Here is a 14843-nt window from a genome sequence, read left to right on the forward strand (position 1 = left end):
AGGGGAGGCTCTTGACGCACCTTCCCCAAAGGCCGCTGGTGGAGGAGAGAGAGAGAGAGAGAAAGAGAGGGAGAGAGAGAGAGAGAGAGCAGGTGTTGGCTGGCCTAGAGGCACGTCGGACTTCGCAGAGTCGAGGGGTTCCGAGAGAAACTGGCATCTGTCCTGCCAATCATGGCTTACTGCGTCCCCTCCCATCCCGTCCCCCCACTCCTGGCCATGTAGGCTTAGTGTCCGGCGCTCAGGCGAACAGCAGTTGTGCTGTTGTTCAAACGGCAGCCTGGACCTCGCGGGCATGATCCCAAAGCAGCACCCTCGGAAGTAATTTGAATATCCTAAGATCCAGTGGAAGAGAAGATAATCTGAAACGATTGTCCTGCGCTGAACTCTTGACTGACTTTTGTTTTTCTGTTCCCTTTGCCTTCCCAACCCTGTTTTTTGTTTGCATTTACCTGCCTGATTCTCCACTTCGGCATCGTCAGGGCTGCGCGTAAGTAGAAGTGCCTCCCTCCCACCCCTCCTTTTCCCCGAACTGGGGCTGGAACCGGGGGCCGGTTAGCCCTGGAGAGACTCACCCCTCCTCGCCTCGTGTCTTTCGGCCTGCAGGGTGGTTGAATTCAAGATGGAAGAGAGCATGAAAAAAGCCGTGGAGGTGCTGAACAAGCACAGCCTCAGTGGGAGACCCCTGAAGGTGAAGGAGGTAAGCTTGGAGCTAGGCCACCCCAATGGGAGCAGCATCTGAGATCAAAACAATAGCCTGAAATTCAGGTAATCCTCGGACTTAACAACCAGAATGAATGCTAAAAGCGAGTTTGATCCTATTTTGCCACCGTCGTTAAGTAAATCCGGCCTCCCCCATCGACTCCTCTTGTCAGAAGGTCGCACAAGGGGATCACATGGTTGATCCCTGAATTACTGCAACCGTCATGTGAGTGAGTCAGCTGCCAAGCGTCAGAATGTAAATCACATGACCACGGGGATGCTGCAACAGTTGTGTAAGGGTGAGAAATAGCCACAAGTCATCTTTTTTTTCCCCTCCCCAGTGCTGTTGTAAGTTCAGATGGTCACTAATGGCTGTAAGTCGAGGAATACCTGTCTGTATTATTCTCTTTCCTGCAGAGGGAGATAATCTCATATTTTTGCGTTCAGAAATGCAAAGGTGATTTTGTTTTATTTTTATCATGTTTTGTGACGTGAAGAAGAATGGATTTGCATTTAATTTTCTTGTTGGGTGGAAAAAGCAGTTTTCCTTTCCTTTGCTCCCTCTGGAAGTCTGTAGCGATTCTCAGCCATCCAGGTCACGGTTGTCCCAAAGGTGTGCTTTTTCAGGAGGCCACTGGACTTCGTTTTTTTTCTTTTGAAGACATTTCGCTTCTCCTCTAAGAAGCTTCTTCAGTTCTGCCTGGAAGGGAATGGAAGGATTTTGGTAGGTCATTTGCTCGCTTTCTGAGGGTCCTTGAGGCCACCTGGAGGTTTGTCTGTGTCCTCAGGGTCACCTGAGTAGGAGCTAGGAGCACCACTCAGGTGCTCCTGAGGACAGAGACAAATCTGCAAGCGGCCTCAACGACTCTCTAAAAAGGATGCAAATGACCAGCTTTGTCTGCAAGGGGTATAAATCCTTCCCTTCCCCACCATCCAGTCAGAGCTGAAGAAGCTTCTTGGAGGAGAAACAAAACATCTTCAAAAGAAAAAACCAGAAAGTCCAGTTGCCTCCCGAAAAAAAAAAGCACCTTTGGGACAATTTTGCTCCCGCTGGAAAGCTAACGAGCGAAGCATCTCAACTTTTGGGGTGAAAAGGGGTGAAAAGAAGACTCAGTGTCCTGTCCTTGTAGTTGGAAGCCTGTAGTTGGGTTCATTTTATGACTCGTGAGTCGCCTAATAACCACACGATTTGCTTAAACGACCCTGGTGGAAAAATACTTGTAAGGTCGGGTCCGATCACGTGATGCCTTGCTTAGCGACCGAAATTCTGGTCATGGTGGACATACTTCAAGGACTGCCAGCACAGGAGACCAGGCTCTACAAGAAGCATCCCCGCTCGGAATCTTAAGTCACCTTCATTGCTTGATCAAACGAGTTTAAGATTATAAAACGTTGGCAAATTTTTCTTGGTTGTTACTTGCGTGTTGAATGGGAGGGGGCCTCCGAAGCAAACCTCGCAGGCTAAAGAATTGGTGGTGGTGGGCTTTCTGTATGCCCCCCCCCCCCAAGAACTGTCTTGTCTTCCTCCCTGTTTTAGGATCCCGACGGCGAGCATGTTCGAAGAGCTGTGCAGAAGGCCATGGCGGCCTCTGGGAGCGGGATGGGCCTCAGCCCTGGCGCAGGCGGGCCTGGCATGATTAACATCCCGCCCAGCATTCTCAATAACCCCAATATCCCTAACGAGATCATCCATGCCCTGCAGGCCGGCCGCCTGGGCAGCACCGTTTTCGTGGCCAATGTAAGTCGCCCCCCTTCCTGGGGCTTTGTGTTCAGAATTTGGTCCTTGGATCCGGAAGGAAAATCGGGGTTGTTTTTTGTTTTTTTTTTCTTGGTCTCTGTGGCAGGGATGAAATTGGTCCCGTCTGTAGCAAAATAGTATACGTGGTCCTAAGCTATTGTTTAGTTTATTCACAGTTGTAAGGTATAAACCACGGTTTTACAGGCCGTTATTTGGGAGGGGCTGCATAACTCCTGCTTCTCTCTCTCTCTCTTATCTGGATCCCTGGAAATCTGGGTTCAGGCTCTGGTTTGCGTCAGGCTAAGCCCCAGGACGACATAAACTGATCCAGCCAAAGAGCATTTCTTCATTCGCTTATATGGCCTTAGACAGAATCTTGCCAGACTTAACACGCGGTTTGACCTGATCCGCGGTTTCCCCATGGACCACTTCAAGATGGATGGACTTTTAACTCCCAGAATTCCCCAGCCTGTCAGTCCGCCCATCTTAAAGTCACCCTAATGGGTGACTTTTGGCAGGGAGGGGAGGGCACATCCCATCCTTGGCGTTCGGTGCTGCTTAAATAAACCCGTGTCCCAGACAAAGCAGCTAATCCCCGTGGTGTGGCGTTCCTGAGGTGCGACCCAGGTTGGCCGCCGTCTTTTAAAAGATCCGGCGTTAACGTTTCACCGTTGCTCCTCGCTCGTCTCCTCCCGTCTCTTCAAGCTGGATTACAAGGTTGGCTGGAAGAAGCTGAAGGAAGTTTTTGGCATGGCCGGCGTGGTTGTCCGAGCAGACATCTTGGAAGACAAAGACGGGAAGAGCCGGGGGATCGGCACAGTCACCTTCGAGCAAGCCATCGAGGCTGTCCAGGCTATCTGTATCCTTGGTTTGGACTGGACTAAGGTTCGGGTGTCTTTGGGATAGAACGAATTGAGTGGGTCACCTGCAGAAGGGAGTTGGGTTCAGCCTTCCTGGAGAGGCTGGTTTGGAATTGCTGGCAACTGCCCCTAACCATCAGTTGATGGGTAAGTGGAGGTTGCAGGAGCCGACGCAAACACCTCTCAATCCTCCTGCCCGTTGTGGGGAGACCTGTGTCCCGATTGGTTCCAACTCCCTGCTGGAAGAGCCACAGCCCTTAGACTTATATACCACTTCCCAGTGCTTTACAGCCTTCTCTAAGTGGTTTACAGAGTCAGCGCCCCAAAATAATCTGGGTCCTCCTTTTACCAACCTTGGAAGGATAGAAGGCTGAGTCCGCATTGAGCTGGTCAGGATCAAAACTGCTGGCAGTGAGTAGTGAGTTAGCCTGCAATACTGCCTTCTGAGAATATCCTCTGGCTGAATAATAACTCCGCGTTGGCGACAGGAAGGGCATCCGGCCAGTAAATGCTCAGCTCCATACAGTGCCTGCAAGGGGTTACGGGGTCCTTAAAAGAGGATGATGGCATGTCAGCAGGCTGTCACCAGCTGCATCTTCTGCCAAAACAAGAATTTTTCTCCTCTTGAACCGAAGCCCCCATGAGATCAGCTGCGATGCTTAAAAAAAAAAAGAAATGTTTTCCTCTCGCTCCCCGGTGCCTCTCTTGGGAGTGGATGAAAACATAACACGAAGGAGAGGTTCTCGCGGGCATTTCCTAGAAAGGGGAAGAGAATCTGAGGGGCACACAAAAGGTGTTGCGCTGCTGCTTTTGCGAGTCTCCGTCGGACCAACGTATGACCGGAAGGCCTTGACTCAACTCCTAGCTATGTTCAACGGGCAGCTGCTCTTTGACAGGCCGATGCACGTCAAGATGGTAAGCAAGGCAAGGTGGCCTACACCCCACCCCCTCCTGGTCTCTCCCTTCTCCACCCAACATTCAGCTTCTCTTTTAATGTTTCAGGACGAACGGGCTTTGCCAAAAGGGGATTTCTTCCCTCCGGAGCGGCCCCAGCAACTTCCTCGTAAGTCCTCAGAGCTGGCTAGGGAAGTGGCCCCTGGTGTTCTGACCCACCTCCCCAAACACGACAAACCCTCTGTAGTTGGAGCAATGATGCCTTTATTAGGAGCGCCACCAGAAATTCTCTCTCTCTCACCGCAGGCTAACCAGTCTGTCCGGCAGGGAGATGAATAGTTGTCTGCCACATCTGTTCATCTCCGTCCCCTGCCTTTTATCCCCCAGAGCCAGGGTGGGGCTTCGCCAGCAGCAGTGCCTCTTCCATCCCAAGGACCGGCCCATAGATTTCCACTGCTCTCCTCTCCTTTTATCCCCCAGAGTCAGGGTGGGGCTTCGCAGCAGCAGTGGCTCTTCCATCCCAAGGACCGGCCCATAGATTTCCACTGCTCTCCTCTCCTTTTATCCCCCAGAGTCAGGGTGGGGCTTCGCTAGCAGCAGTGCCTCTTCCATCCCAAGGACCGGCCCATAGATTTCCACTGCTCTCCTCTCCTTTTATCCCCCAGAGTCAGGGTGGGGCTTCGCTAGCAGCAGTGCCTCTTCCATCCCAAGGACCGGCCCATAGATTTCCACTGCTCTCCTCTCCTTTTATCCCCCAGAGTCAGGGTGGGGCTTTGCTAGCAGCAGTGCCTCTTCCATCCCAAGGACTGGCCCATAGATTTCCACTGCTCTCCTCTCCTTTTATCCCTCAGAGTCAGGGTGGGGCTTCGCTAGCAGCCATGCTCTTCCGTCCCAGGACCGGCCCATAGATTTCCACTGCTCTCCTCTCCTTTTATCCTCCAGAGTCAGGGTGGGGCTTCGCTAGCAGCAGTGCCTCTTCCATCCCAAGGACTGACCCATAGATTTCCACTGCTCTCCTCTCCTCTGCCTTCTGCGTGTCAGGCACTGGACCCAGCTCCTCTTCCACATCAGCCACCTCCAGACCTGGGGGCTGTTGACTTTCCCTCACAGCCCAGGCTCTGCCTCCCCCTCTTCCCGCTTGGAGCTCTCAGATTGCGTTGATGCTGACCCTGACTCCCACGCCGCCTCCTCCTCTGATTCAGCTGCTGGAGGCCCCAACATCTGGTTGGGCTGGAGAGATTGGGTGGTTGGTGGAAGATTTTTATTTTTGCAAAAATCTATTAGATTCATTTCCTGCCTGTAATTGAGCAGCCTACTAAGCAGGATACATTTTGAAGCAGGCAGCCTCTTTGCAACTCGGAGAAGGGCTGGGGTCTTTGGGGCACTCCATGGACACTAGAGCGTTGGGTGTTGCTTGCGAGCTTTGGGATTAATTTGTTCGAAAGACACAAAGCTGGATTCGTTCCTAGAGTGTCTCCGGAGACACGGGAAGGAGTTGACAACTTGCAGAAAGCAGCTGGCCCTGCCTGAGGATATACACAACACAGCTTTTTTTAATTGATAGGATAGAACAATTTTGTAACTCAGGGTTGAACTTGTGTGGTCCTTGGCGTTCTCTTTTTTTTCCCTTGCAGAAGTTGCATTGCCCAAATTAGGTAACGTGACCAGTGCAAGGAAACAAGCCACCTCGGAGAACAAGGACCCCCACATAACTTTTAATATTGCGATATGGCTTCTTGTCTGTTGTTTGCATTTTGTATTTCTTAACTACCCATCTCCCTCACAAGAGGGGCTCCGGACAGTGGTTCGTGCTGTCCTTCAGCGGTGAATAGAACACAGGATATTTGTGGCATCCAGTGCCTGCTTTCTTTAAAATTCACATCAGGGGAGCCTAAAGGAAGGTGCTTAAAAAATGTGTGTGTGTGTGCGCTTCTCCAAGAAGCTTCTTCAGCTCTTATTGGATGGTGGGGAATGGAAGGATTGATACTCCTTGCAGACAGCTGGTCGTTTGCATCCTTTTAGAGGGTCATTGAGGCCACTTGAAAGTGTATTTGTGTCCTCAGGGTCACCCGTGTGGTGCTCCTGGTTCCTGTAGTCTGCATTTTTTTCTTCTGGGAATCCATTCCTACTCCCACCCCATTCCAAGGGTGTTCGTCCCAAATTGTGTAGCTTAAAAGTCTGTAGAGATTCTCAGCCATCCAGGTCAGTTGCCTCCTGAAAAAAGCACCTTTGGGACAACCATGGCCTGGATGAATGATGATCTCTACAGACCTTTAGCTGTTTATTACCTAAATGAGAAACAAGCATTGATTGTCTCCATTGTCCGTCATTGTTGCAGATGGCCTTGGGGGAATCGGCATGGGACTGGGGCCGGGTGGAATACCGATCGATGCCAATCACCTGAACAAAGGCCTGGCCATGGGCAACCTCGGCCCTGGAGGTGAGTCATCTGCTTGCTTTTGGGGTCAGAATCAGAATAGAGCGGGAAGGGGCCTTGGAGGTCTTCTAGTCCAGCCCGCTGCTCAAGCAGGAGAACCTCTACTATTTCAGATAAGTGGCTGTCTAGTCTCTTCTTAAAAACCTCCAGTGATGGAGCACCCATGATTTCTGGTGGCAAGCAGTTCCACTGGTTATAATTGTCCTCCCTGTTAGAAAATTTCTCCTTCATTCCAGGTTGCTTCTCTCTTGGATTAGTTTCCATCCATTGCTTCTTGTCCTGCTTTCAGGTGCTTTGGAAAATAAATTTCTTTGGGGCAGCCCCTCAAATACTGGGATCCTGCTACCATGTATTTGTTTTTCTCCTTCCTCAATTGTTCGTCCCAACATCAATTTTCTTCTGCTCTCCTCTTTGGCCTTCCTGACCTGTTTGGGAGTCTCCCAGGGGCCCCTTGGGGCTGGAAAGCTTTCCTTTTGGGGCAGCCCCGGCCTCTGGATGCCGGTTTGAGGCTGCTTGCCTCCCCACAGACAGGCTCCAAATCAGAAGGAGCAATATGCACTTCGATTCATACAGGTAGACCTGGACGACCCACAAGGGACCCACCAAAATTTTTTTTTGGTGCTGGGTGAAAAATTGTTAAGGGAGTTTTGTCCCATTTGACGACTTTCCTTGCCTCGTTTGTTAAGTGAATCACTGCAGTTGTTAAAATTAAGGGAACACGTTTGTGAAGTGAATCTGATTTCCCCCATTGACTTTGCTTGTCAAGAAGGTTGCAAAAGGGGTCACCGTGACCCCCCCTCCCCCAGCCATTGCAACCGTCATAAATGTGAGTCGGTTGCATCTGAAGGTAAACCACGTAATCATGGGGATGCTGCAACGGTCATAAGTCTGAAAGATGGTCGTCGTCGTCGCTTTTTTCAGTGCCATTGTAACTTCAAACAGTCACTAAGTGAACTGCTGTAACAGACACTAAATGAACTACCTGTATACCGCTTCGTAGTTTACAGCCCTCCCTAAGTGGTTTACAGAGTCAGCATATTTGCCCCCAACAATCTGGATCCTCTTTTTACTGACCTCAGAAAGATAGAAAGCCGAGTCAACCTTGAGCTGGTCAGGATCGAACTGCTGGCAGTGAATAGTGAGTTAGTTTGCAATACTTTAAATAAATGCTTATTTTAAAATGTCCATGGTAGTGTAGAAGAAAAGGGAAAAAACAATCATCAGCAGGCAGCAGAATTCACCTGCAGTGCTGCCTTCTAACCATTGTGCTAGGGCCGCTTCTTTTAATGTCTTCTGCTCTTGTGCGCATTCACACAAACACCTTTTTTTTTTTTTTAATTTTTAGGGATGGGGATCGAAGGCTTGGGCTTCGGAATGAATAAAATGGGAGGTAAGTCCCGCAGCTGGAGGAAGTCTGCAGTGGAGACTTTGACAATATCTAAGATCATCCAGAATCTTCCGTAGTAACTGACAACTAAATTGGAAAGCCAGACTTGCATTCTTCTTCTTTTAAAGGCCCCATAATCCTTTGCATTGGGGTGGAGTCTGGGCAACGGAATGGAGCTAGCGGAGCGTTTTACTGGCCGGATGCCCTACCTGTGGCCAGTGCGGAGTTTTGTCCAGCCCAGAGAGAGAGAAAATACCTGCCTCTTCCCTAGGATCGAACTCACAGCCTCCTGATTGTGAGGCGAGAGCTCCACCTCTAGGTCACTGCACCACTCGCTAAAGCCAGCCTCTTGCATTGCATCCCATAAATGAGCCATGAGCATTCACTGTTCGGGCGCGGGGCCATCGCTTGACCATTCGCAGCCCCTAGGGAGAGTCAGCCACCATCAGGATCAGCACCTTCCTGCCAGCCTGGCTTGGTCCAGGAAGCCAATTGCCCTCAGTTCCCTCTCCGGCCTCCTTCAGAGGCCCTTGGAGGATTTCTTGGTCTGGCTGAAGAAGGCCAGGTGAGCCGCCGCACGTATTGTTATTAATAAGTGCAAGAAATAGGGCATTATCAAATCTCCCGATTTCACCATGCGTGCTGCCAATTTGCTGGTCTCCCGAAGCGGGAGCTGAACAGCGATGCTTCCGTTTCAGGGATGGAGGGTCCCTTCAGTGGAATGGAGAGCCTGGGCCGTTTTCCTTCCGGAATGAACCTTGGCCGGATGAGTGGTAAGAAGATTGCAGCCTTAATTTCGTCAATGGCTGCCTTCCTTTTGCACCTGTGCGCATGCACCCCCAGTGAGGCACCCCTGTGGCAGTAGTCCTAAGGCTAGGTCATTCCTGGCTAGTGGCTCCTGAAGGCAGATGGAAGAGGGACATGTTCCACTTAACAACCGCTGCAAAACGATGTCATTTACAACTGTCCCAAGTTCCTAACCGTGATGGGTAGGACGATGGTCCTTACTCAAGGACAGTTCCGTTGCTCTTTGCCCGAAAGGATTCCTTTCGTTTTGTAAGCACAAGAGCCAAGGCGGGATCGTTCCTTTGTATGGGATCTAGACAGGCTGGGTTTGAATGTGGGGGTGGAGAGATGCCTTCCTGGGAATGGGGGTGGGGGGGGGGGAGAGGCCGGCTGAAGGGACCCAGCCGCACCCAGGTGGTACCTCAAACCCACCCAGGAGGATGCTGGCTTTGGGCCTTGGCTCCGTGTGTCTCCTCCCCCCACTTCCCCGAGCTGGAGGCTTTGATTTCCTGTCTGTCTTCCAGAAATGGACCGTGCCATCGGAGGGGGATTCGAAAGAGACTTCCCGAGAAATGAAATGGGGATGCCCCGTAGTTTTGGAGACACCCTGGAGAGAGGCATAGGTACGTCACCCGGACTCTGCCCCCCCGGAGCGTAGAGGGAGGGGATGGCGAGTGCAGGAAGGGTCAGAGCTGAGCCTCACATGCTTAGCTAGGGGTTCCCTGGGGGCTTCCCGCGGGAGGAGGAATGGCGGGTTTCTCAGAAAGAGCTGAGGGAGGAAGGAAGGAAGGAGAGAGGGAGCCTTTGTTAAATGAGCTTTACCCTGTTTTACGACTTTCTTGCCACAGTTGTTAAGTGAATCGCTGCAGGTGTTAACTGAGGAACACCGTTATTATGTGAATCCGGCTTCCCTCTTGACTGTGTTCGTTAGGTCGTCGCCAAAAGGGAATCGCGTGACAACGCCCCCCCCAGGCCACTGCGACTGTCATAAAAGCGAGTCAGTGGCCTAAAGATGCAACTGTCGTAGGTATAAAAAATGGCCATAAGTCACTTTTCTCCAGTGTCGTCATAACTTGGAATGGCCACTCAACGAACTGTACTGGTTGTCCTGGACTTCACAATTCATTCAATGACTGAAGTTAACACACTTTTTTTAAAAAAGCAACTTATGACCGTTTTTCATACTTAATGACCCATACAGCATCTCCTGGGGTCACGTGATCAAAACAGCTGCTTGGCCACCGACTCACATTTACGACGGTTGCAGCACCCTACCGGGGTGTGTGTGTGTCAGGCGATCATCCCCTTTTCCCACTTTCTGACAAAGCCAGATTCACTTAACGACGGCGGGGGATTGCTTTGGCAAGGGAGAAAGGTGGTAAAATGGGACCAAATTGACCAAGGTCTCACTTAGCGACAATTTTGGTGGTGTGTGTGTGTGTTCCACTGTGGTCGTAAGTCGAGGGCTACCTATAAAAATGGGGGCAGGAGGGCCCTGCCCGGTGGTGGGAGAGGCCTTGTTTTGACAGCCGGGGCCTTTCTGCCGGGGGGAGCCCACCTTCCTCCCCCAGCAGGCAAAAGGAGGCTGAAGAGGCTGAGCCTACAAGGGGGGATGGGTGGGTGGAGGGAGGGGTTTCCTGGGGATTCGAGGGTGAGGGAGGGGCTTTTTCCTGCCGGGACTGAGAGCCGCCTCCTCCTCCTCCTTCTCTTTTCCCCCCCAGGGGGTGGCGGTGGTGGCGCCACGATCCCGGCCATTGACCGCATGGCCCCAGGACTGGACCGCATGGCCAGCAGCATTGACAGGCTCCCCAGCGGCCTGGGCCACGGGATCGAGCGCGTGGGCTCCGAGATGGACCGCATGGGGCTAGTGCTGGACCGCATGGGCTCCGGAGTAGATAGGATGGGCTCGGGCATCGACCGCATGGCCCCCCTGGGCTTAGACCACCTGGCCTCCAGCATCGACCGCATGGGCCCCGGGATGGACCGGATGGGGGCCGGCTTGGGCTTCGGCCTGGACCGCATGGGCTCCACCCTCGACCGCGTGGGCAGCGCCATGGACAGGATGGGCAGCGGGGTCGACCGCATGGGCCTGGGCTTGGACCGCATGGTCCCGGCGGGGATGGGCCCCGTGATGGATAGGATGCCGGCCGGGCTGGACCGCCTCGGAGCGGCCCCCATGGACCGCATGGGGCTGGACCGGCTGGCGGCCCCCCTGGACCGCATGGGGCTGGACCGCATGGGGGCAGCTGCCAACAGCATGGACCGCATGGGGCCGGCCTTGAGCCAGGGCATGGGGGCGGGCCTAGACAGGATAGGGCTGCCCTTGGGGAGCTCCTTCGAGAGGACCATGGAGATGGAGCGCGGGAACTTCGCGGCCGGAAACTTCACCAGCGCCCTGGGAGCTGGAGGGCCCGTGGCTGCCGCCGGCGGAGTGGCCAGGAAGGCTTGCCAGATTTTTGTGAGAAACGTGAGTTGAGCTCGTGGGTCTGGGGGTGGAGGAGATCCAGTGAGAATTGCCCTCTTTCTGGTGTCCCCATTTTCTCCCCCAACCTCAAAGCATGTTACGCCTCCAAGTGGACTTGGGTTGACAGCAGCAGACCCCTGACCCAAGGGAGGAGGAGGGGGGGCTCCTGGTGGGATTCGCGGCCTAGCTTGAGGCTTGCTTCCTACCTGGCTTGAGGGGGAAACCACAGTGGGGATGACTTGGTGGCGTCTTGTCTCTGTTCTCTCCAGCTCCCTTTTGACTTCACGTGGAAAATGCTGAAGGACAAGTTCAATGAATGCGGTAAGTCGCTCGTGCAGACTCTTGTAAGCCACTAAGGGGGGGGAAATGCTGGGCGCGTTGGGAAAGGAGGAAGAGCAAGGGGCTGTTCCTTGCAGAGAACCAAGTGGCCTGAGGCAGCCCAACTCTGCACACAACGTGCTGCAAGCAAGCGGTGGAAGGAAAGCTGTTTTGTTCTCCCCAATTCCACCTGAAACGTGTTCAGGCCGGAGCGGAATATGTGGAGGAAAGACGAGCCTGGTGGCCTTTTTGCATTGAAAGCGGCCGCTGACATTTCTTTGCCACCCAAGAATCGCTTTTCAAAACGAGACGGGTGGCAAACAAATGGAATGAACAAAATACAGGTTAAGAAAGGAGGATATTTGCAGCTCAAGGTTGACACGAGGTCTCTTCGTTGCTCTCTGAGCTTGGCTGTTTTCTTGCAGACGTTTCATGACCCAACTAGGTAATGTCACCAGTGCTGGTGTTTGGCTTTTGACTGTTGGTAAGATGATGATAGTGATCTGACCCAGCCTTAGCACAGAAGGAAGAAACAGACTCCTTGTCACGAAAAAACTCCTTTTTATTTACCGCTTGTGAATTAATGGCATTCACCCACCGAAAAGTCCAAGAATTAATTAATTAATTCTTCAAAGAATTAATGGCAGCAACAGACCTTATCCGTTCCTTGCAATAACTGCAAGGCCACCAAAAGATTGCAAATTAAGTTCTGGCAAACAGTCTCTGCCACGAAACACCATGAGCAAAATCTTCAGAAAGACAAACTCTTTGTCTCCTCCGACAACCACTCCCCTTTCCTTCTATTTATTCCCCAGCCTGGGACGGGCCCATTCAGCGTCCACGTGTGCTTTGCTGCCCGAGTCGACTCCTTGACCTCCGCCGTTCCCCTCTCCTCACATCTCTGCACATACGTGCGTCTGGAATAGGCCCCAGCTGCTCTTCCTCCTCACTCGTGCCAATCTCTGAAGGCAGTTCCTCTCTGGGGGCTGGGAGATGTCGGACGGCCCTGGCTCTATCTCTGCCTCCATCCCAGGCTCCAGCACTGGCCCAAGATCCTCCCCCAATCCTCCTCATCGTCCGATTCTGCCGCCAGCTCTGCTGGCAGCTGGCAGGCCACAATGGATAGTCTGGTCCTTTTATAGCAGAATGCAGAGATCCCCAACCTTTCTGGCCTTGCAGACGGGGGAGATGGGTGTGCGCGAGCACGTGTGCTTGCCGTCTGCTCGCGCAAGTGGGGGGTGCGCCCACTCGCCCGACCCTTCCATGGCCCAGAGGTTGGGGGCTCCTGTTTTATTGGTTTCTGAGGGCTGCTTTCTTACCTGTTCTCTTTTGCTCTGTGGAATGACGCGCACGGAGGGCGTTGCCTAGTTTGGGTCATGAAATGGGTCCTGAAATGTCTGCAAGAAAACCACCAAGCTCAGAGAACACCAAGGACCCCACAGTCCTCCTCCTCCCTCCTCCTCTTCCTCTCCACAAACCTAGCACGGATGATGTTATGTAATTGGGTCCTGAAATGTCTGCAAGAAAACCGCCAAGCTCAGAGAACACCAAGCACCCCACAGCCCTTCTCCTCCTCCTCCAACCCACGCCCTTCCCTTCTAGCACGGATGATGTTCCCTAGTTGGGTAATGAAACGTCTGCAAGAAAAACAACCAGGCTCAGAGAGCTCCAAGGACCCCACAGTCGTCCTCCTTCCCCTTCCTCCTCCCATCCTTCTCTTCTTCCTCCTCCCCCCTCCTCCCCCTTTCTGCAAGCCCCTCTCCCTTCTAGCACGGATGATGTTACCTAGTTGGGAAATGAAACGTCTGCAAGAAAAGCTCACCCAGCTCAGAGAGCACTAAGATACCCCACAGTCCTTCCTCCTCTTCCCCTCCTCCTTTTTCTCCTCCTGCACTCTGCAAACCCCACTCCTTCTAGCACTGATGAGGTTACACCATTGGGTCGCGAAACATCTGCCAGAAAAACCGCCAAGCTCAGAGAACACCAAGGACCCCAACACCACTCCTTTCTCTGTTCCTCCTTTTTCTCTTCCTCCCTCCCTCCTCTCCACACACCGCCCTCCCTTCTAGCACTGATGAGGTTACATCATTGGGTCGCGAAACATCTGCCAGAAAAACTGCCAAGCTCAGGGTGGGCACCCAGGATTTCGAAGCTTGCGAGCCAAGTTGGGGTGTTTGAAAAGGGTGGGGGGGAACAAGCACAGCCAAGAGACCCAACGACGGCCGACGGATTTCCTTGCAGGGCACGTGCTGTACGCCGACATCAAAATGGAGAACGGGAAGTCCAAAGGCTGCGGAGTGGTCCGGTTCGAGTCTCCCGAGGTGGCCGAGCGAGCCTGCCGGATGATGAACGGCATTCAGCTCCGTGGCCGAGAAATCGATGTCCGGATTGACCGGAATGCTTAAAGAGCCCACCCTTCCTTTTTTTTTTTTTTAAATGTTATGGGGGAAGTGAGGTGGGGGGAGGGAGTCTAGATTTGTAATTCTTTCTTGTTTATGGTGGGGTTTGTTTGTTTTTCCTCTTTTTTAAAAAAAAAATCTGCCCGGATGTAAGACTGGTAAAGATAGTAGCTCTGCTTGCTCTCTGGAAGTCATTTTAAATAATTCCCTTTTTAAAATAGGGCAGAGCTTCCCCCCCCTTTCTTCTTTTCATGTTTTGTCTGTCTTTACCTCTCTATTTTTTATTTTTTTGAGGTAGTTTTTTAAACCATTTAAACATGCAGAATTCCGGTTCTTTTTTGTCGCAATGCCACCTTATTGAAGAAAAGAAAAAAACAAAAAACCCATTTTGCATTGTGTCTAGAAGTAATTCCATTTTTTCCACCCCCAGGAACTTTTACTTCTTTGCCCAGTTCCTGACTGGTGAAAGAATCTTGTGGAAAATCTCTTTTTTGGTGGGTAGGTGGGGAAAAACTAGTCCTGATCATTGTGTTACCTATTCTCCTTTGGAAAATAGCTTGTTTGCAACCTTTGGCAGACCAGAAGTGTTTGGAAAACGTGTGTGAATAGAACCACAGTCCAACGAAAACCGTACGAAATCTGTCGACATTAAAGATGTTTCTTTGTGACTTAACCTTTCTCTTGCTTCTCCAGTCTTTTGCGGGATGGTGGGACTTTATACTTCTTATTTATTAAATTTATATGCCTCCTTACAGGTCATAAAGAGATAAAAGAAACATAATTTATAATTTTTTTTAAAGTCCTGCCTGACTTTTTAAGGCACGGGACTCTGGCCCTCCCGAAAGGTCCCTTGCAGCTATC

The 14843-nt window shown here is 52.0% G+C and overlaps 1 protein-coding gene and 1 long non-coding RNA gene across 2 annotated transcripts; one reads left to right on the top strand and one right to left on the bottom strand.

Moving 5' to 3' along the window:
• Positions 1-479: 479 nt before the first annotated feature.
• On the top strand, positions 480-14655 carry LOC113429424 (heterogeneous nuclear ribonucleoprotein M-like). The gene is made up of 13 exons (XM_087948797.1): positions 480-487; positions 604-697; positions 2237-2437; positions 3143-3296; positions 4163-4212; positions 4300-4360; positions 6530-6631; positions 7974-8018; positions 8714-8788; positions 9326-9424; positions 10523-11268; positions 11535-11586; positions 13825-14655. Exons 2-13 carry the CDS (start codon positions 620-622, stop codon positions 13986-13988), a joined length of 1827 nt encoding a protein of 608 aa, XP_087804923.1. The 5' UTR covers positions 480-487; positions 604-619; the 3' UTR covers positions 13989-14655.
• On the bottom strand, positions 12892-13287 carry LOC148128577 (uncharacterized). The gene is made up of 2 exons (XR_015746263.1): positions 13234-13287; positions 12892-12980 (listed from the first exon to the last, which is right to left on the bottom strand). It is a non-coding gene; the product is annotated as an uncharacterized LOC148128577 (long non-coding RNA).
• Positions 14656-14843: the final 188 nt, after the last annotated feature.

Source organism: Notechis scutatus, unplaced genomic scaffold (assembly GCF_049901735.1).
Source record: "Notechis scutatus isolate UNSWTSFEM ecotype Mainland unplaced genomic scaffold, rNotScu1.2 NSCUSCF20, whole genome shotgun sequence".
In the NCBI taxonomy this organism is placed as follows: Eukaryota; Metazoa; Chordata; class Lepidosauria; order Squamata; family Elapidae; genus Notechis; species Notechis scutatus.